Below are 18,823 nucleotides of genomic sequence, written 5' to 3'. Positions count from 1 at the left end.
TTAATTAATTTTACTCTCATCCAAAATAAATTAACTAAATTATAAACATTCATTCAATTATATCATCTATTAGAACTCAAATATAGCTAGGGTTCATGATTTGAAAGACATTTAAGTTTAATTAAATTTATAATAGCCCTGTTATGTAATTTTCTCTAGCTATATAATTATGATTTAAAAAAAAAAAAAAAAGGAGGCTTTGTAAGGATATTGTGGAGGTGAAAAAGCATTACTCTAGAGAGAAAGCAATAATGCAGCCTTAAGTTGCTCGCACGCTTTAACGGTATCGTTTCACATTTCCTCTTTGACAGCTGGTTAGATCGCCATTAGGAATAGTAAATTGATGGGCCAGACAAGTTTTTTCACGTCCATGTTAAGGGAAATATGGCCTGGCCTTCTTATATTTTTATTGTATAAATTTGTAATGACTAACAATCGATAAGTTATTATAACCGATAATAATTTTTTTAAAAAAAAATAAATAATTATTTTAAAATAAAATAAGAAATAAATTAAATAAAGTAAATAAAAATACTTACTGCCATAATTTTAAGTTTTCTAAATTAACATGAATTAAAAATTTTAAGTTTTCCGACCAGGATTTTCTCTTCTAAGCCTAATCGCCATGCTGATTTGTCCTCCGAAATCACTCACAAACACTGAAATGGCACTTCAGTAATTTCACGACAAAGAGTGTCGGCTATGTGGATGTTGCCTTGGCCTTGCGCACACCAATTACCAAACTAATAAAACTCCCAAGAACACGATCATTCTTCCAGTTCGTTTCCAGTGTGCAAAAACAGAATTTATTTTTATTTGTTCCTTTTTTTCAATTTGAAGAATCTCTAACCCTAAAAAATTCACTTGACTCGATATAAAGAGAGATAATGGTTGATGTAGCCGATAAATTAGCGTATTTTCAGGCGATCACAGGCTTAGAAGACCCCGATTTGTGTACGGAGATTCTTCAAGCGCATGATTGGGACCTCGAACTCGCGATCTCCTCCTTCACGTCCTCGAATCCACCGCCGGAACGGCAAGAACAAACTCCCAACACCCAAGTTACCGCCAATTTATTGTCCCGCGATGGTCAAAATCGTGTTGACCGTTCCGATTCTCTGGGAAACGCCGTCGCGGGTCCTGGTTTGGCCTGGAGAATAATCACTTTGCCTTATTCCGTGATTTCGGCAAGTATAGGTCTCGTTTCGGGTGCGGTCGGCCTGGGCCTGTGGGCTGCTGGCGGAGTTTTGTCGTATTCTTTGGGAATGCTCGGGTTGAATTCGGGTCGTAGCGGAGAGTCATCGACCCGATTAGCATCCGTTTCGGCCGCGGCCTTAGAAGCTATGGAATTCGTGGCAGTTTTTGAGAGAGATTACGGGAATGTAAAGCCGAATTTTGTTTCTGAGGGTTTTATGGACGCTTTGCAGAGGTCGAGGAGCGTGTTTAAAATGCTGTTTGTGTACTTGCACTCTCCGGATCATCCAGATACCCCTGCGTTTTGCCAGGGGACGCTCTGTAACGAGGTCTTGGCGGCCTTTGTGAACGAGAATTTTGTTTCTTGGGGAGGGAGTATTAGGGCTAGTGAAGGGTTTAAGATGAGTAACAGCTTGAAGGCTTCAAGGTACCCCTTTTGTGCTGTGGTTATGCCTGCTGCCAATCAGAGGATAGCTTTACTTCAACAGGTACTTATCATTATCATTATTATTATTATTATTATTATTATGAGCCTTCCTAAATGCTCTTTTTTTCTTTTTCCTTTTTTCTTTTTGGTTTTTGGAATATGCTGAAGTTCGCATTTGGTGAGAAATAATCCCTCTTTGATCTTTTGTTTATCGTATTATTGGAATGTATTGGAACTTTTATAATGTAAGAGCTGTAAAATGACGGTTTAATGATTGAATGGGTTTGCTTGGTTTCTTTTTGGTTGTATAAAGTTAATATATTTAATGGAGGAACGCTGAATAATTTAGCTGTGTTATCTTTAGAGAGTATAAGCAATTTTCTTTCTGAATTTTATTAGGCAGTGCTGGTCAGATTGATAAAGACAGCTGAACTTTTTCCCAACCAACCTGTAATTTAGTAATCTGGAGGAAAATGCGAGTGTTGCTTCTGACTATCATAGTTAAGGTGCATTTGACTATTCATAGATTGTAGTTTCTGTCCTTCACTTGTTGAAGTTTTAGTTTTGTGAGGAGATGGGTCATTGTATACACTTCTAGATGGTGTTTTTGTTTCTGGCTGTCTGTTATATATTTGACCATTATAAACTGTTGTTAGTTCTCTGCAAGTGGTGAAGAATATATTTAGTGAGGAGGTGGATCGTTGTGTTGTACATTTTCACTTCAATGGTATGCTTCTATATGTTGATGGGGTAGTGGCTAATAGCCTAGAATAACCTCTTCTTGCCTTCCACTATTCTGAACAATAGTTTAGGCAATATTTGTTTTGTAAAGTCACTTTGTGATGCCTAAATTTGCCACACACAATATGTATATATAGAGTAGTTTTCTAGTTCGGGATTTTAAAGTGCGGGAAAGTCTGAAAAAGCTTTAAAACCATGCAGTTTTGAAGCATTAGGAAATTAAAGCATTAAAACCGCAGGGTTTTAAAGTTTTTCAGACTTTCTCGCACTTTAAAATCCCGGATTGGAAAATTTCTATTTACACACACACGCATGCATACATACATACATATGTTTGTTTTCAATGGTTACGTTAAGCCACTGCATGAGGCCTAAATTTGTCATGATTAATTCTTCTTATTGTCTTTTTTTTTTAACCTTTAACTTTTTTTCATTAATTTTATTTGTTCTTTCCCATTTTATATGGGGCCTAATTTTTTCGTGATTAGTTTGGTTGAAGTATTTTACTTTCATCCTCAACATCCCGTGTTCTCTTTGAAATTGAGTGATGTTATTCTTTTTAGCTCTTTCTATACATTTTCCTTTGTTTTAAGAGTCTTGTGCCAAAAGTTAACCTTGTTTGTGAAGATGAGCTTTAACACTATAAGAATTTTGGATCACATTACCACTTTTATGCAATTAATCAGAATTCTTCGAGTCCCAAATCTTTGTTTTTGTTCCCACCAGTGCCTTGTGATGAGAAGTTGTTGCTGGTTGTGTGCATAACCCCGTTTTTCCTTTTTTTGGGCATCTTCTTCATGCTTTGCAGGTTGAGGGACCAAAATCTCCAGAGGAAATGCTCATGATACTACAGAAAGTGATTGAAGAAAGTAACCCTGCTCTTCTGCAAGCGAGGCTTGATGCAGAAGAAAGAAGGAACAACATGCGATTGAGAGAGGAGCAGGATGCTGCTTACAGAGCAGCTCTCGAAGCTGATCAAGTATGTTGAATTTTAAGCTTCATCAAAGGCTTGGTCCAGATATAGCATGCCCTTGTTTCCCATTGTTCTCACTAGCAAAGGCTTATGATTTTATAAACAATTACAGAAGAGTTGAGCTGTTAACACCCCTTATGGAAGTCTTAAGAAACCCCTAACTGTTTTAGCCTTATAAAAAGAAAACTGGAAAAGTATCAGATAAAGATTTAATTAAACACTTAAACTCATAACTTTCTCCTCCCCAATCCCTTGGTTTTTGCAGGAGTGGTTATCTTCAAGAAACTAGTTGATAATTCTTTTATTAATTTTTCTCTTAAAGCAACAAACAACAATCGATAAGGTTCAAAGAAAGCCAGTAGGTTAAAACTTTATTAGGAAAAGATAATATAATAAAAATTTAAAATTTAGAATCTAACATAGAAAACTAGAAATCTCAAAAAGTTCAACGACAATTACAATGGAGTCATAATAAAGTGAGATTACAACCGATTATGGAATCATAATAGAGAGCGATTTGAGTGAAGTTTTGAGAGAGAACCAGTTAAAAGGGAAAAATAGGTTAATTTATTTATCTAAAATGTTATTTGTAGAATTTTAGCAGTTAAATCTAGAAAAAGGGTTTCATAAAATAAATTAAGGGTGGCAGGAGCACCACTTATTATGTAATTATGTTTTCTGGTTATACTAATATCTTTTCTTGCCTTATATTTTTTCCACTTCTCTTTGGTTATGCAAGGCTAGGGAACGACAGAGGAGAGAAGAGCAAGAACGTCTGGAAAGGGAAGCTGCTGAAGCAGAGAGGAAGCATAAGGAGGAAGTAGAGGCTCGTGAAAGAGAAGCTTGTGAAGCTGCAGAAAGAGAGGCCGCACTAGCTAAAATGCGGCAGGAGAAAGCCCTCTCACTTGGTGCTGAACCAGAAAAAGGGCCTAATGTCACACAAGTAATTTTCTTTTTGATATTTTTCCCCCTTTTTCTATGATATTTCCGCTGACCTTTCTCCAAACATGAAGAACACTTAATGTATATTCTATCTGTGTAGTCACAGTATGTTTTAATTCATATTTGTTATTTGAAATAAAAGAATCCAGTTTTGAGTATTCACTATTCACACACCTAAACCTTGTTTTTTAGATAGTTGATAATAGGAACTTTTCCAATCTGAATTATCAATCCATCATTGTATGTGTTTTTGTGCCAAATCAGGTTTTGGTGCGCTTCCCAAATGGAGAACGCAAAGAGAGAAGGTTCCACAGTACTGCTGTAGTCCAGTTGTTGTATGACTATGTTGATTCTTTGGGTTGCTTGGAAGTTCAGAATTACAGTCTTGTCTCCAACTTTCCCCGGGTTGTCTATAGCACAGATAAGTTCTCGTTGTCCTTAAAGGAAGCAGGATTGCATCCTCAGGCCAGCCTCTTCGTGGAGCTGAACTAGTGTGGAAGAAGTTCAATACTCATAGTTACATGAACAAGAGTAGTCAAGGTGAAGCTGCAAGTTAGGATACTTTGTTGTATGCCAAATATTTTTTCTTTCCTGTTCCAACTTGGTTAGCAATGGTACAATGAGACAAAGATAGCTGGCCTCCATTTCATTCACGGATGTTCATTTTCTTATAATGCAGATTCAGTCAAGCAATGGTATGTGGAAAACAGTGATGAAATAACGAAATATTGATTTGCACATAGAACAAATGGAAAAAATGCATATGCCTCCCGTTATTATTTGATTGTAAATGAAAGTATTAGATTCAAGTGACAGAACGCACTTTTCATCTGCGTGAGCGTGGTCTTGCGCAAGCCGGAAATAAACTAGATGACTTAAAGATAGTGTTTATTTGTTGGAGTGGGAGTGTGGATTCTTTTCACTCCAGTGTTTACTTACCTTAAAAAAAAGGGGAGTGGGAGTGGGAATTAGTGGGTCTCACTCAATTTTGGAGTGGGGAGTGGGATTCCCACTCCCATGGGGGGAGGTGGGAGTGAGAATCCACTCCCCCTCTTCCCATTTTATCTTTATAATTAAAATTAAAATAAATAAATAATATTTAATAAAATAAATAATATCATATTTATTAAAAATAATAATTATATCACATTTATTTTATTAAATTTAATAAAATAAAAATAAATAAATATTATATTTAAATTAATAATATTAAACATTAATTTTAATAAATATTAATTAATTATTTAATTAATAATAATAAATATTTTATTCTAAAAAAATATTAATTTTGTACTATATTATCAATAATAATATTTCATTTGTGTTGCTATTATTAATAATTTTTATTCACATAATTTAAATTAAAATTAATTAAAAATTATGATTTACATAATTAAGAATATTAGTAATTATTATTAATTTATAAATATAATAAAATATTTATTTTATTTTCCAAATATATTTTTTATTAATTTTTTAATTACAAATTATAATTCTGTACATAAGGATAAAATTATAATTTAAAACAATTTACTCTCAATCCAAGACAAAGTAAACAAATAATTGGGATTCTGATTGATAATCCATACTTTCATTTAGTCTAAGTAAACATCCTATTTTTTGGATTGGAGTGGGAATCCTGAGGAGTGGGAATCCTTGGATTAGGAGTGTGGAGTGGGAGTGGGAGTAGGGTGTTTACTTAGACTAAATGAAAGTATGGATTGTCAATCAGAATCCTAATTATTTGTTTACTTTATCTTGGATTGGGAGTAAATTATTTTAAATTACAATTTTATCCTTATATACAGAATTATAATTTGTAATTAAAAAATTAATAAAAAATATATTTGGAAAATAAAATAAATATTTTATTATATTTATAAATTAATAATAATTACTAATATTCTTAATTATGTAAATCATAATTTTTAATTAATTTTAATTTAAATTATGTGAATAAAAATTATTAATAATAGCAACACAAATGAAATATTATTATTGATAATATAGTACAAAATTAATATTTTTTAGAATAAAATATTTATTATTATTAATTAAATAATTAATTAATATTTATTAAAATTAATGTTTAATATTATTAATTTAAATATAATATTTATTTATTTTTATTTTATTAAATTTAATAAAATAAATATGATATAATTATTATTTTTAATAAATATGATATTATTTATTTTATTAAATTTTATTTATTTATTTATTTAATTATATGGATAAAATGGGAAGATGGGGGAGTGGATTCCCACTCCCACCTCCCCCCATGGGAGTGGGAATCCCACTCCCCCCATGGGAGTGGGAATCCCACTCCCCACTCCAAAATTAGGTGGGACCTACGGATTTCCACTCCCACTCCCCTTTTTTTAAGGTAAGTAAACACTGGAGTGGGAGGAATCCACACTCCACACTCCACACTCCCACTCCAAAAAGTAAACGCAGCATTAAGTGTATTTTCCATAGTGAGTGATTTTTATAATATGAGATTTCTTATTTTATTAAAAGCAAGGGTCAAATAATGAGTGTAGATGTGCGAGTGTGCGTATATATATATAATATTTTAATATAGTACTCTTTCGCTTTTGGCCATTAACAGTAACCCACTCATAGCGTGCATAAGATTTCATACCTTATTTTTATAAATTTTGCATAGTGCAAAACCCGTAAAAATTAGTAGTTAAGTAAATATGAATAGTTTAGGGATTGTATGATGGAAAAAGAAATATGGCGTCGCCCGGACTTGAACCGGAGACCTTCAGTGTGTTAGACTGACGTGATAACCAACTACACCACGACACCTGGTTTATGGTTATTACTCTCAATATAACATAATTATGTACACTAATACCTGGAGAACCTCGCAAATACCCTGAAACGACTACGGACTCCAAATCCAATTTAAAGGGAGATTAAAAAAAAAAATAAATCCTCCCACTTTATCTTATTAACGCCGTTTCTTAATAAACCCCAATGACTTACAATTTTACCTTTTTTAAAAAATTAAAATGGTTACATTTTATCAAAATGAATTTATTTAGCTTGACCACTCTATTCTCAACAAGTGAGATTTCTAGGATTTCTGGTTTGTTTCTTCGAAGTGGCAAAGAGGTCCAAAAATGCATGAACTATATATATCGGAAAGTATGGTACCCGTTATGGTGCAAACGCAAATTAAGAGGATGGAGATCATCAACACACAGCAAGTACCTGTGTGAATGCTGTGCGAATCGAATCTGGGGTTGGAAAGACTGTTGCAAGATTTAAAGCTAGAGGTGGTTAAGAGTGGCTTTAAGTATAGATTAATAAGACACACGCATGAGATTTTATATTTTGAAAAGAGTTTTATTTTTAAGTATTTTCTTAATAATTTTCTAATTAATAATTTTTTAAAAATTACATATAGTAGAAAATAGGAAGCCTATTAGACATCTATATAATTAATAATTATCCTACAATTACGAATTATTTTTTTTATGGAAATCTATATTTGGTAACTTAGAATTAAAAAGATATATAATTAATAATATTATCTAACATTAATTCATTAATTATTAGACTTTCCATGGAAAAAATTTAAATTATTATCTTTATAGTTTCCCCAAAAAAAAAAACTTAAACTATTTGATGTTAGAATCTTTTACTTTTGGTATTTATTTTAATTTCTAATAAGAACCTTATGATCTCAAAAATTAATAGATGAAAAAAAATTTCTAAAATATTTTTTCCCTACAAATAAAATTATTACATTCATTGGTTCGTTTAAAAAAGAAAAAAATTAGCTTCTTGAAATACAGTACCCATATATATCATATGAACATCAATTCATTATCTCAACTTTTTATGTGTTGTCATTCTAAATATTCTATCTAAAAATAATATTATATTCATTTATTTGTTTGTTTGTTTTTTGTAATCGTGGTATTGGAAGTAAAAAAGATATGTTCTTAACTATTTCCATCTTTTTAGATTTTATTTCTAAAAATTTTGAAGATCTTTTTTGTTCTTGTCGAAATCTAATAATTAAAGAGTCATTTTATATTTTTTTAAATATTAAAATTACAAAATAAAAAAAACCCTTATAAAAAAATGCGTCCGCGCCTCAATACTTTAAGGGCGTGTTTGGTGCATGGAATTGTGTGGTATTATATCACTATTCACATTAGTTTATTACCAAGAAGATGTTTGGCAAAATTTGAGACCTCATTATACTGCATTATAATGCAGCATAATGAGGCATGGGGCCGCATTAAATTGTAAAATAATTCTAGTGCAACATCGGTTTTGTTCTACACACACATATAAATTTATTATTTATATTAAATTATAAATTTATTAATATATTAAAATGTAAAAATAATAATATATTGTAAATTAAAATATAATTTAATATTATTGAATAATAATTTATTAATTTATATTAACAATTATAGTATTAATTATAATCTAAATTTATTATTTACATATAATATTAAATTTTATAAATTTATTTTATCATAATTATAATACAAATTTTAGAAATTTAATCATTAATTTTTAATATTTACTAAAAAATTGTTAAATTTCTACAATTAAGATTTCTATATTTATTATTTTTCTAAGTATTAATAAATATAATTTTTAATTATTTAATTTAATTAATCATAAAAATTAATACAATACAATGTAACACCAAATATAGTTTAATTAAAAATTAATACAGTACAATGTAGCATCAAATATTGTACAATATTGTTATAATACAATGCTAAAGCAATACAACATAATAAAATACACCAGCATTAAAATAATGCAATACAGCATAATACAATACAGTGTGCCAAACGCACCCTAAAGTTATCCCTCGAGAACTTATATTTTCAAGTACGATTTTCGTAAGCTGTCATCTTTTCTTTGATTATTCAATTGAAATGCTTCTAAACCACGGCTATGTTCCTTTCCACCACTGCTATCTAGTGCTGTGACTGTTAGGAGTATCATTTGAAGGTTGAGTGAGCGAACTGAGAGTTAATTTTGTTACCGATCTTTAGTTTTTGATTTGTAGAAGATTTTCTAAACAGATTTCGATGCTTGGTATTTGGTTTAGAAAGCTTTGAATTTCAATCTTTTTATTAAAAGGATTTCGACGGTTGGAAAAAAAAAAAAAATATATATATATATATATATATATATATATATATATTAGCAATGGATGTTAAAAAAATGATGAATAAGAGTAATTTTATAAATAAATTTAATTGAGAAGTGAGATAAACTGAGAGGGATGAAATATTACTTCTCAAAAAATATTAAAAAATAAAAGAGTAGTAATATTTCTCCCCAGTTAAACTCCGACCTATACTAAAATGACCAGAGGTTTGATTTTGAAAATATAACACCAAATACGACGTGCGACACCCAATTTTTGTTAACCACGATTCAAGATCAACACAAAGCCACATAACTTGAGCTCACGATCAAAACCCACCGCACCGCCGCGTAACAGCCATAACCGCAGCGATGCCATAGCCCGTGAAGTGATTCCCCTTCGTCAAAGAGTCTGCGCCCGGCTTTTTTTAATGTCACGATGTTTTGACTTTTCTTCGCTGCACATTCGGCAGATTGCATTCCAAAGAAGCCTTGGGGTGTAACAAATTTTAATTTTTGGAATTTTCATTAAGGTTAAAATTGTAAATGTAATAAAAGGCCCGAGGGTTTTGAGAAGCTCCATTCTTGTGTGTTTTAATTTTTTTTTGGATAAATTATAGGGTTTATTAAAAGAATTAAAGAAATACGATATGCAGTTCTGGAATTATTGTGGTGTCAATAGATTTATTATAATTTATTAATTAATTTATTTATTTATTTTTGATGCGATATCTTCAGGAGAGCAGTTTTATAAGGAAATTTGAGGGGTGTGAAAAGCTTAACTCAATAAGAAAAGTGATGCGAAAAATCACTACTCGTTGGATTATTTATATGGATGGCCCATCCCGCTCGAGAGTAAAGCGGCTTACGGCCCAATTTAATGAGCCCATTGCCGACTCGTTGCTCTCCCTACGCGCTTTAAATATCGTACAAATCACAGCCAACCATATATTATAAACGAGGCTCGCGGTTATTCCATCTAACATGCGTCCCAGCAGGCACCGTCCAGATGCTACTTCTGTCCTGTTGTATTTTCTATTTTTTTAATTGTACCGATTGTAAATTAGAAAAATTAAATAGTAGTTCACGGACAGAGAAAATTCTCAGCATTGTTCTACAAGCTTTGGGAAAAAGAAAAAAGTTTTTATGTAACCGAAGACCACAGATTCATCATGACCATACTACAAAAATATTAAATATTAGAAAAATCATAAATATTAATCTAGTGTATCGAAGACGGATATTAAAATATTAAAAAAATTAAACTCAAATTATAATGAGCTGAAAGCCATGGTTCTATTCCGATCTTTGAATATTAATAAAGGAATAGTAATTTTTTTAAATAAAAAAAATAAAGTACAAGGTTCTAAATTTTGTCCTAATATATAAATTAACCGTAATATTTTATGAATGCATACATAAATTTTTTTATTTAACTATAAAATAATGTAGTTATAAATTTTTGTATAAATTATTTAGATCATCACAATTAAAATCGCACATACACACATTCTTAGATAACCTATTTTATAAAAAAAAAAAAAGTCTCGACAAATAACATTTGAGATAGCAATTAATTTTAGAAAAGGAACAAAAGATGATAGTAAAAGTGGATTTATGTGCACATCATTATCTTGTTTAAGACAAAATTTATGATTGAGTGTGTTTTTTGTCCTTAAAATATATAAATAAAAAAGTCATTTATCAATGAAAAGAATTAATTAATCAAATTCTAATTCTGCTAAAAAATCTTACAATTTCTTTTAGGGGTGTCAAAAATACTTGCCTAGCCTGAACTTGAATCGGACTGGGTGATGCGGGTTAGGTATTAAGGTCAGGCCGGTCCTGGACATCACTTGATAATCTCAGGATCCAGCTCGAAACCTAGATTTTATTTTTTAAAAAATATATAATATATATTAGTTTAAATAATTATATTTATTTGACTCATCTATTATATATATGTAAAATTTTAAACATTTAAAGTTTATATTTTCATATCTAATTTTATTAAAATAATTTTAAAAATTATAAAATAATACATACATACATACATACACAAAGTATTATAAAATATAAAAACCGAACATAAAAACAGGAATTAAAAAAGTTTTAAAAAGATATACGAACCGGATCCGGGCATTGCCATACCCGGTCCCAGAACCAGATTGCACCATCCCCACTCACTTAGGAAAGTACTATATAATTAAAGAAACAAGCACTAATTCATTAAAAATATCTTGTAACTTTCCTCTAAAAGTCTGGTGTCTACAACTCACCGGCTCTTATCCCGTGATAATACGCCTACGCCCAAAAACAGAATTTACAACTCTATAAAGCAGAAAGAGCAATAAAAAAGGAATCCTCCGTCCCCACACCCGCGACCTCCAAAAACGCCACGCGCTGATTGTGCGCGTGGAGACTGCACTGGTTCGTAGCCGAGTTTTTTTCTTAATCCAATTTGGTCTTTTGCTACAACCAAGCCAATATTTCTATCCGATGTAAAGTCTTAGAATCAGGATTAAAATTACCCAAAAAAAGAAATGGTATAAAAGATGAAGATAACGAATCGCGATCGAAAATTGGGTATGGAATTGAAATCATCGGAACGTGAGATGAGGCTATACGACACCGTTTGCCGGTTTCGCTTCCGATCGGCGTTCGATTCTTACTACGTCGCTTGTGAGGCTTTCTCTGAACAACAACGTTTCGGTCTCTCGTTTTCTGTTCCTTTCGGTGTCAAAATTAAAAGCCTCCTCTTCCTCTAGTAGCGCCTTTTTTTTTTTCCCTCTCTTTTCCTTTTGTTGAGATTTCTCTAGTGTTTGTGCTTCCTTTTTTTTTAATTTTTAATTTTAAATAAAAAAATATGGATTGCGGTTCGGGTTTTACGAAATCGGAGACGGAGGAAGGTGAGTTCTCCGAGAAGGATCCGTCGTGTCGTTACGGTCGGGTACGTGTCATTTCTAATAACTTATTATTATTTTTCAAAAAAAATATTATTTCTTCTGAATTTTAGAATTATAATTCATATTGCATTTAGATTAATTTATTTTGTTCGGTCTAATTGAGTAACAATCAGGGCTAGGTTACATTACGTTTTTGTTTAATTTTATGATTATCGAAGAAAACGCCCATCTTTGATGGAATTGCTAGTAATTTTAATTGAATTTTTATATGACCTCATGAAATGAATCCTATCTACTGATTATTTGAAGAGCAGGTGGTTTAATGATTAGGCTGACAGATGGGACTGTTGGTTAGAGATATTTTTGTTTTTTGTGTAATTTGTGGGGTTACAATAATTGTTTGGTAAATTTGGAGGTTTGTTGAGTGGATATATATGCTTTTGTTAGACCTAGTGATATGGTCTTTGTTTGTTTTATTTCTCCAGTATGATGAAATCTTGGGAAAAGGAGCATTCAAGACTGTGTATGTCTCTACAACCTATATCTTCTTCAGTTTCTTATTTTTGGATTTCATGGGTAGTGGTGTTGAATTGTACTTTCATGTGTAGATATAAGGGTTTTGATGAAGTTGATGGGATAGAAGTTGCTTGGAATCAAGTGAATATCGAAGATGTAATGCAGTCACCTGATCAGCTGGAACGATTATATTCGGAGGTTCATCTGTTGAAATCTTTGAAGCATGAAAATATCATCAAGTTCTATAACTCTTGGGTGGATGATACGAACAGGACTATTAACATGATAACTGAGTTATTTACTTCAGGGAGCTTGAGGCAGTGAGTTTCGTGGCTGTTCACATTTTTTGTTTCTTTCTCTCTTAGCTTTCATTGCTTATTTGTGTTATTATCACATGTGGATTTAGATATCGTAAGAAGCATAAGAATGTTGATATGAAGGCCATCAAGAACTGGGCAAGGCAGATTCTTCGAGGTTTACACTATTTACATAGTCACAATCCTCCTATCATTCACCGGGATCTGAAATGTGACAATATATTTGTCAATGGAAATAATGGAGAAGTCAAAATTGGAGATCTTGGGTTGGCAATTGTCATGCAGCAGCCTACTGCTCGAAGTGTTATTGGTAAATACTTCAATTTGTCTGCCCCTTTAATAACTTAAATTAGACCATTTATTAACTCCTTGTATAACGGGCAGGTACTCCGGAATTCATGGCTCCTGAGTTGTATGAAGAAGAATACAATGAACTTGTCGACATTTATTCTTTTGGTATGTGCATACTGGAGATGGTCACTTGTGAGTACCCATATAATGAGTGCAAAAATCCAGCTCAAATATATAAGAAAGTTACCTCTGTAAGTTCATGGCCACCTGCAATATGTCACGGATTCTTCTGCTTTTGAATGGCCTTTGTGAACTTTCAGTTTCTTTCATTGTAGGGTATAAAGCCTGCTTCCCTCAGTAAAGTGACTGATCCCCAAGTTAAGCAATTTATAGAAAAGTGTATCGTTCCAGCATCATTGCGACTGCCTGCCTTGGAGCTATTGAAAGACCCATTCCTTGTGACTGACAATCCAAAGGATCTTGTTTGTGATCCCCTGCGGCTACCCAATCTTGTTCCCGAAGTAATGAATTTGGCCCACTCTGAACCTCATCCCATGGACATAGACCTTAACCACAAGAAGGTTTCTGCTGACCCTTGTGCTAAAAGCAATACTGGAACTTGGTTTTTAACTCTAGAACTTCAGCGGCTTACTGAGAACAATGAATTTACTTTAAGAGGAGAGAAAAATGATGATGATACAGTTTCACTGACCTTGCGCATTGGTGATAAAAGTGGTAAGAGAATTTTCAGTGCAATCAACAGTTGTTTTTTTTTCCCCCCTGCTGTTGAATCAGCTGATAACGTTGTTGTTATATCAGGTCATGTGAGCAATATTCATTTTGTTTTCTACCTCAACGCTGATACTGCAATTTCAATTGCTGAGGAGATGGTTGAGCAGCTTGATTTGTCTCATGAAGATGTGGTTTCGATAGCTGAGTTGATTGATAATTTGATAATGAAGCTTGTGCCTAGCTGGAATCCTTCATTAGGAAGTACCGCTAGTCAGCAAAATGGTTTACTCAAGGGTTCTCCTGTATCACAAGGCAATTCAATCTCATTGAAGTGCCCAGGGGAGCCAGGGTCCAACAATGCCTTTGCTGAGGCAGTTAGCCAGCAAGGTGTTCTTTCTGAGTTGGCTAGTGGGAAATATCAATACAATCAAGAATCAAGTGATTCAGATATATCTGCTGAATTTGATGTCCCAGTCATTTTGGATGCCCATATTGACAAATCTTTGGTGCCTGATGGTTACAGTGCTCATTATGCAGTTTATGATCATGGCGGGCATGAAGTTAAAGCAGATGAGGTATCTCTCGGTGAATCTATTTTGTTCAATGAGTCCACACAGAACTCAGAGACATCCTTCATTGATTCATGCTCTGGTATGTCAAAAAATTTGAGCTTCTCAAGCATCAGCTCGCTATCTCTTGCAGACAAAGAACATTCTGATGGTCTGAAGCTGGAGCTCGACGCCATTAACTCAAAGTATCAACAGTGCTTTCAGGAACTCCTGAGGCAAAGGGAGGAAGAAATGGAAAATGCCCGAAAGAGGTGGCTTGCAGGGAGCAATGTATCTGTTATATGAAGTACTGTATTTTCTTCTTGTTAGGATTTTCATTTTACCCTTTGCTTTCATTGTTGCGATTATTTGCTTGCGGCGGTTGCCTTGGAAAAGTCATTCTTTAACAAGTCATCATTTCATTTGGTTTGATTTTATTTTATTGTGTAATTAAGCCATCCTTTCAGTCATTTCCATCTCTCTCTCTCCCTCTCTCTGTTGGTGAAGGGGCTATCAGGAGGCTTCCTAAATGAGGAAGTGGAGGGAACATATCCACTGATTTATGTGGCAAAAAGCAAAGACAGATATTTCCTTTGTTAAATGGTGCTAGCAATAGACCACAATCACATATTCAATTCTGTGTTGTAACGTGATAGCTTTTGCTTTCCATGCTATAATAATTGAACGGATGGTGAGCATTGAATAAAAGGCAGATACTAGGCTTAATCCGCACAAGCAACATAAACATGAAAATGATGAAGAAACAAAATGATTTTGTTGTTTTGAAATGATTAAAAATATGGTAAAACTTAATTTACATACATACTATTAATGCGGAAGGGTAGCGCAAGAAGGGCTTCATCATATTGCCGACAACATTTTCAAATTTCCAAGGCACAATCATAGAAATTTAAAAGATGGCACTGGCTTTTGGAGTCGCGATGATGGAGTTCTTTCACCGTAAAATTCTTTCTTATAATCACACGATTAAAATAATGAATAATAAAAAATAAATTATTATTACGATTGTGTGGAGCGGCTACGTCTGCTGCACCGTAGCCGGACCCTTAAAAAATTGATAGCTCGGATGCCTAATGCATGTGCCAGTGCCACCAAACAATTTCTGAAACACCAACCTATAATGCCCTACTCGATATTTCCGCAAGGCAAGGTGAAGTGACATCAATCATCAGGGTTGAGAGCCGGTGGCAAAAATTTTAAATTGACAGATAAATTTTCATGTGATGTGAGCGGTAACGATGTGGGGACCGAATGTCGCTGGCGTTTGCATTAAATTTCCCAAGCAGCTGACTGAAGCAATTATGCAAGTCCAATGGTTTTCAACATGTAAGAAGAAAATGAAATAAAATATGTAGCTTCTGTCCCTACTCACTCGGCTGGTTACCATTGCAATGCATTCACTCCAGCCGAAGACAATCAATCAAGCCTCAACCTCATCTAATCATATATGGGCAAGCAGTTACCATTATGCTCTCAAGCATAAGATACCAGATCACCATTCATTCTATATCAAAATATGAACTCTACCGCTAATATGTCACCAAATTTTACAACAAATTAGTATCTACATTTTTCTGTCAAACTGCATGATTCTTTGTCAATTTCAAGCCCCAAGCACATCTAAATTCAATACAAGTCATTGGCATACGCCAGAACAATACATGTTGCCAGACAATGTATATATCCCAAAAATCTTGCTGTGCTGAAGCAGAGTGACACATCAAGTCGGAGATAGAAAATGAATTTTTTTTTTAATATAATCAGCATATTCCCAGTCAATGAATGGGGCACATTGCATAAAGTTCAGATTCATCGCAAAATTTATTCACCAATCTTATCAACAGAATCAATGAATTTCGTTACAGTGTCCGCACAAGTAACACAAGAGGAATGCACAGAGAAGAACAATAAGTGAATATTTTCAATTGGCACGAATTATATGGCCAAGGACAAACATTTTCAAGCAAACCCTACATTTAACACAATCAAGATTGATAAAATCAGAAATTATCACAGGTGCTACCAGTTCTCCTTGGCTATTTTTGATTTCTCAAGAATGAATTTCCCTTCCTTATACTTTTGTGTTTCCTCATAAGCCCGTTCGTACTTCCATCCCAAAACCACTCGGCAATCAGAGCAGAAGACATCAGCAACTGTGTGGAGACCAGTCATAAGTTGCCGGTCTTCTTTAGGCCCCACCACAATATTCATTGCATGTGAGAACAGAAAAGCTCGACCATTTCTTCCCTAATAACAAAATCAATCAAGGAACTTTTGGAACATGTATTGAACAATCTCTGGTCACAAGCACAACCAAAACAAGATAAATTCATATGCACACGAGCATAATTGAAGGGGGAAAAAAATGAAAACCACACCAAACTTCCACTTGCTTAGGCTCAATTGAAAGAAAACTTCGGTTGAGTTATACTACTAAGAAAGTAATAATGGCCAGAAACAACTGAAAGAACATTTGCAGGTTATTATTTTCCTATGCATTTCCCACAATTACATACAAGTAAAGATCAATCTTTTCTCAATACGAGCATGATCAACTTTTTGATCATTTTTCTTTTGGGTAGTCAACACTCAACAGTCAGTTCTGAGATCGATCTGAGAAAGTTCGGGTGGTGAACAAATTAGTTCATTTTAATAGATAGAACAATTCATTGGTCCACTTAAAGCTAAAGCATATTCAAAGAACAATCAGCATGAAGATTTTCACCTGAAAAGATTTAGAAATGACATCGTCGTGCAGGGCAACATGGTTTCTACAATTACAGCAACTGTACAATCTAGGCCCAACCATCTCCGCCATTGGCAATTATTAGAAGCACAATCCGACCTCCTACAGCCAAAAATCAACAACAAGATGAACACAAATGAATATCACTCATCAATATCCACAATGAATGCAAAAGAGTAGGGAAACAAGAAGGTTACCTTTTTAAACCGAAAGAAACTAAACGATTTAATGTCTGTTGGCTGTTGTTATTTGATGAGAAACCTGTTCAGAGACAGAAAACAGAGAGAAAGTGAAAAAAATGTGTAAGGATCAACATTTAGGAGAACTCAAACAAAAATTAACCCAGTTGAGTAATTAGATAAAATCAAAAGTGAGAAAGCAAAACAACCCACCAAAATAAATAAAACAAGCGTTTGATGTGAACTACGATACGATTTAAACACAAAAACATCAACAAACCAACCTCAAAAAATTTAATAGTTTCCATTTTTTTTAATGAATTCTTAAGCTGATTCAACTGAACACAAAAACATCAACAAACCAACCTCAAAAAAGAAGTGTTTTTCCCTTTTCAGTGTTGTAACCCGAGTTTGGTGGGTTCCGAGTAGAAGATGACAAGTTGCGTGTCTCAGGGATTTATTGACATCAAATTATTGATTAAATTACCAAGCGACCATTTATTTATTTTTTTTTTTAATTTAATTTTTTGACATTTTGTAAAAAGGTAAGAAGAAATTTATACTAAAAGAGTCCAAAAGCTGCCAAATTGTGGAGCGAGTTGAGCGACACAAAACTCACCAACTATATAATTAAATTGAGCACCACGTCTCTCCAATGTAGTCTACTCCTGCAATAAATAATAGCTCGTGATACCTCCCAACACCTTAAACTTTTCTGCCAGGTTCTGCTACCCTTTCCCTTTGATTTTATTGATTATTTTTATTGTATTAATTATTTTTTAAAAAAAAGTTAAAATTATAATTAAAACTTGAAGGGAAGAATGGAAGTAATTAGTGTAGTAATGTTCTGGATCTGATTGAAAACTACAATAATAGCCGAAGATTAATCGACAGGCTGGTAGAGCTTCAAATCCACCAAATCTGTCTGGATTCTTGTGCTACCTCTTCAATTTCAGGCAGGCGGTTGTGGTTGTAGACTCGTGGCAGGCCTACAAAAGCAACTCTCAATTGGGTATGGGCCCAAATGAATGAACTCTTCTTGATGAATCATTCAATTTCATCTTTGCATGGCCCTTAGCACAGACCATTAGCCATTGCTTGTAGTTTCATGATTCACGTTGGGCTTGAGCCTTTGCAATCGACAATCATGC

The 18,823-nt window shown here is 33.3% G+C and overlaps 3 protein-coding genes and 1 non-coding gene across 6 annotated transcripts; 2 read left to right on the top strand and 2 right to left on the bottom strand.

Moving 5' to 3' along the window:
- Positions 1 to 606: 606 nt before the first annotated feature.
- LOC102616494 (plant UBX domain-containing protein 10) lies at positions 607 to 5,003 on the top strand. The gene is made up of 4 exons (XM_006476254.4): positions 607 to 1,682; positions 3,171 to 3,341; positions 4,075 to 4,278; positions 4,542 to 5,003. The coding sequence occupies exons 1-4, from the start codon at positions 888 to 890 to the stop codon at positions 4,767 to 4,769; spliced, it is 1,398 nt and encodes a 465-aa protein (XP_006476317.2). The 5' UTR covers positions 607 to 887; the 3' UTR covers positions 4,770 to 5,003.
- A 2,014-nt stretch (positions 5,004 to 7,017) lies between these two features.
- On the bottom strand, positions 7,018 to 7,091 carry TRNAV-AAC (transfer RNA valine (anticodon AAC)). The gene has a single exon. It is a non-coding gene; the product is annotated as a tRNA-Val (tRNA).
- A 4,589-nt stretch (positions 7,092 to 11,680) lies between these two features.
- Positions 11,681 to 15,196, top strand: LOC102616199 (serine/threonine-protein kinase WNK8-like). Its single transcript, XM_006476253.4, has 7 exons — positions 11,681 to 12,366; positions 12,808 to 12,845; positions 12,931 to 13,158; positions 13,245 to 13,465; positions 13,540 to 13,697; positions 13,782 to 14,181; positions 14,266 to 15,196. Exons 1-7 carry the CDS (start codon positions 12,283 to 12,285, stop codon positions 15,030 to 15,032), a joined length of 1,896 nt encoding a protein of 631 aa, XP_006476316.2. The 5' UTR covers positions 11,681 to 12,282; the 3' UTR covers positions 15,033 to 15,196.
- Positions 15,197 to 16,544: 1,348 nt separating this feature from the next.
- On the bottom strand, positions 16,545 to 18,176 carry LOC102615140 (protein yippee-like At4g27745). Of its 3 annotated transcripts, none has more exons than XM_052438660.1 (4): positions 18,039 to 18,176; positions 17,691 to 17,754; positions 17,473 to 17,595; positions 16,545 to 16,994 (listed from the first exon to the last, which is right to left on the bottom strand). In XM_052438660.1, the coding sequence occupies exons 3-4, from the start codon at positions 17,563 to 17,565 to the stop codon at positions 16,767 to 16,769; spliced, it is 321 nt and encodes a 106-aa protein (XP_052294620.1). In that variant the 5' UTR covers positions 17,566 to 17,595; positions 17,691 to 17,754; positions 18,039 to 18,176; the 3' UTR covers positions 16,545 to 16,766. The 3 variants fall into 3 exon arrangements, with proteins under 3 accessions (XP_052294620.1, XP_052294621.1, XP_006476314.1); XM_052438661.1 differs by having other exon boundaries at positions 17,957 to 18,050; XM_006476251.4 differs by lacking the exon at positions 18,039 to 18,176 and adding an exon at positions 17,886 to 18,008.
- Between the last annotated feature and the right edge of the window lie 647 nt (positions 18,177 to 18,823).

Source organism: Citrus sinensis, chromosome 3 (assembly GCF_022201045.2).
Source record: "Citrus sinensis cultivar Valencia sweet orange chromosome 3, DVS_A1.0, whole genome shotgun sequence".
Classification (NCBI taxonomy): Eukaryota; Viridiplantae; Streptophyta; class Magnoliopsida; order Sapindales; family Rutaceae; genus Citrus; species Citrus sinensis.
Note: the sequence above shows the minus strand (reverse complement) of the source record. Positions and strands in the feature narration are given on the sequence as shown.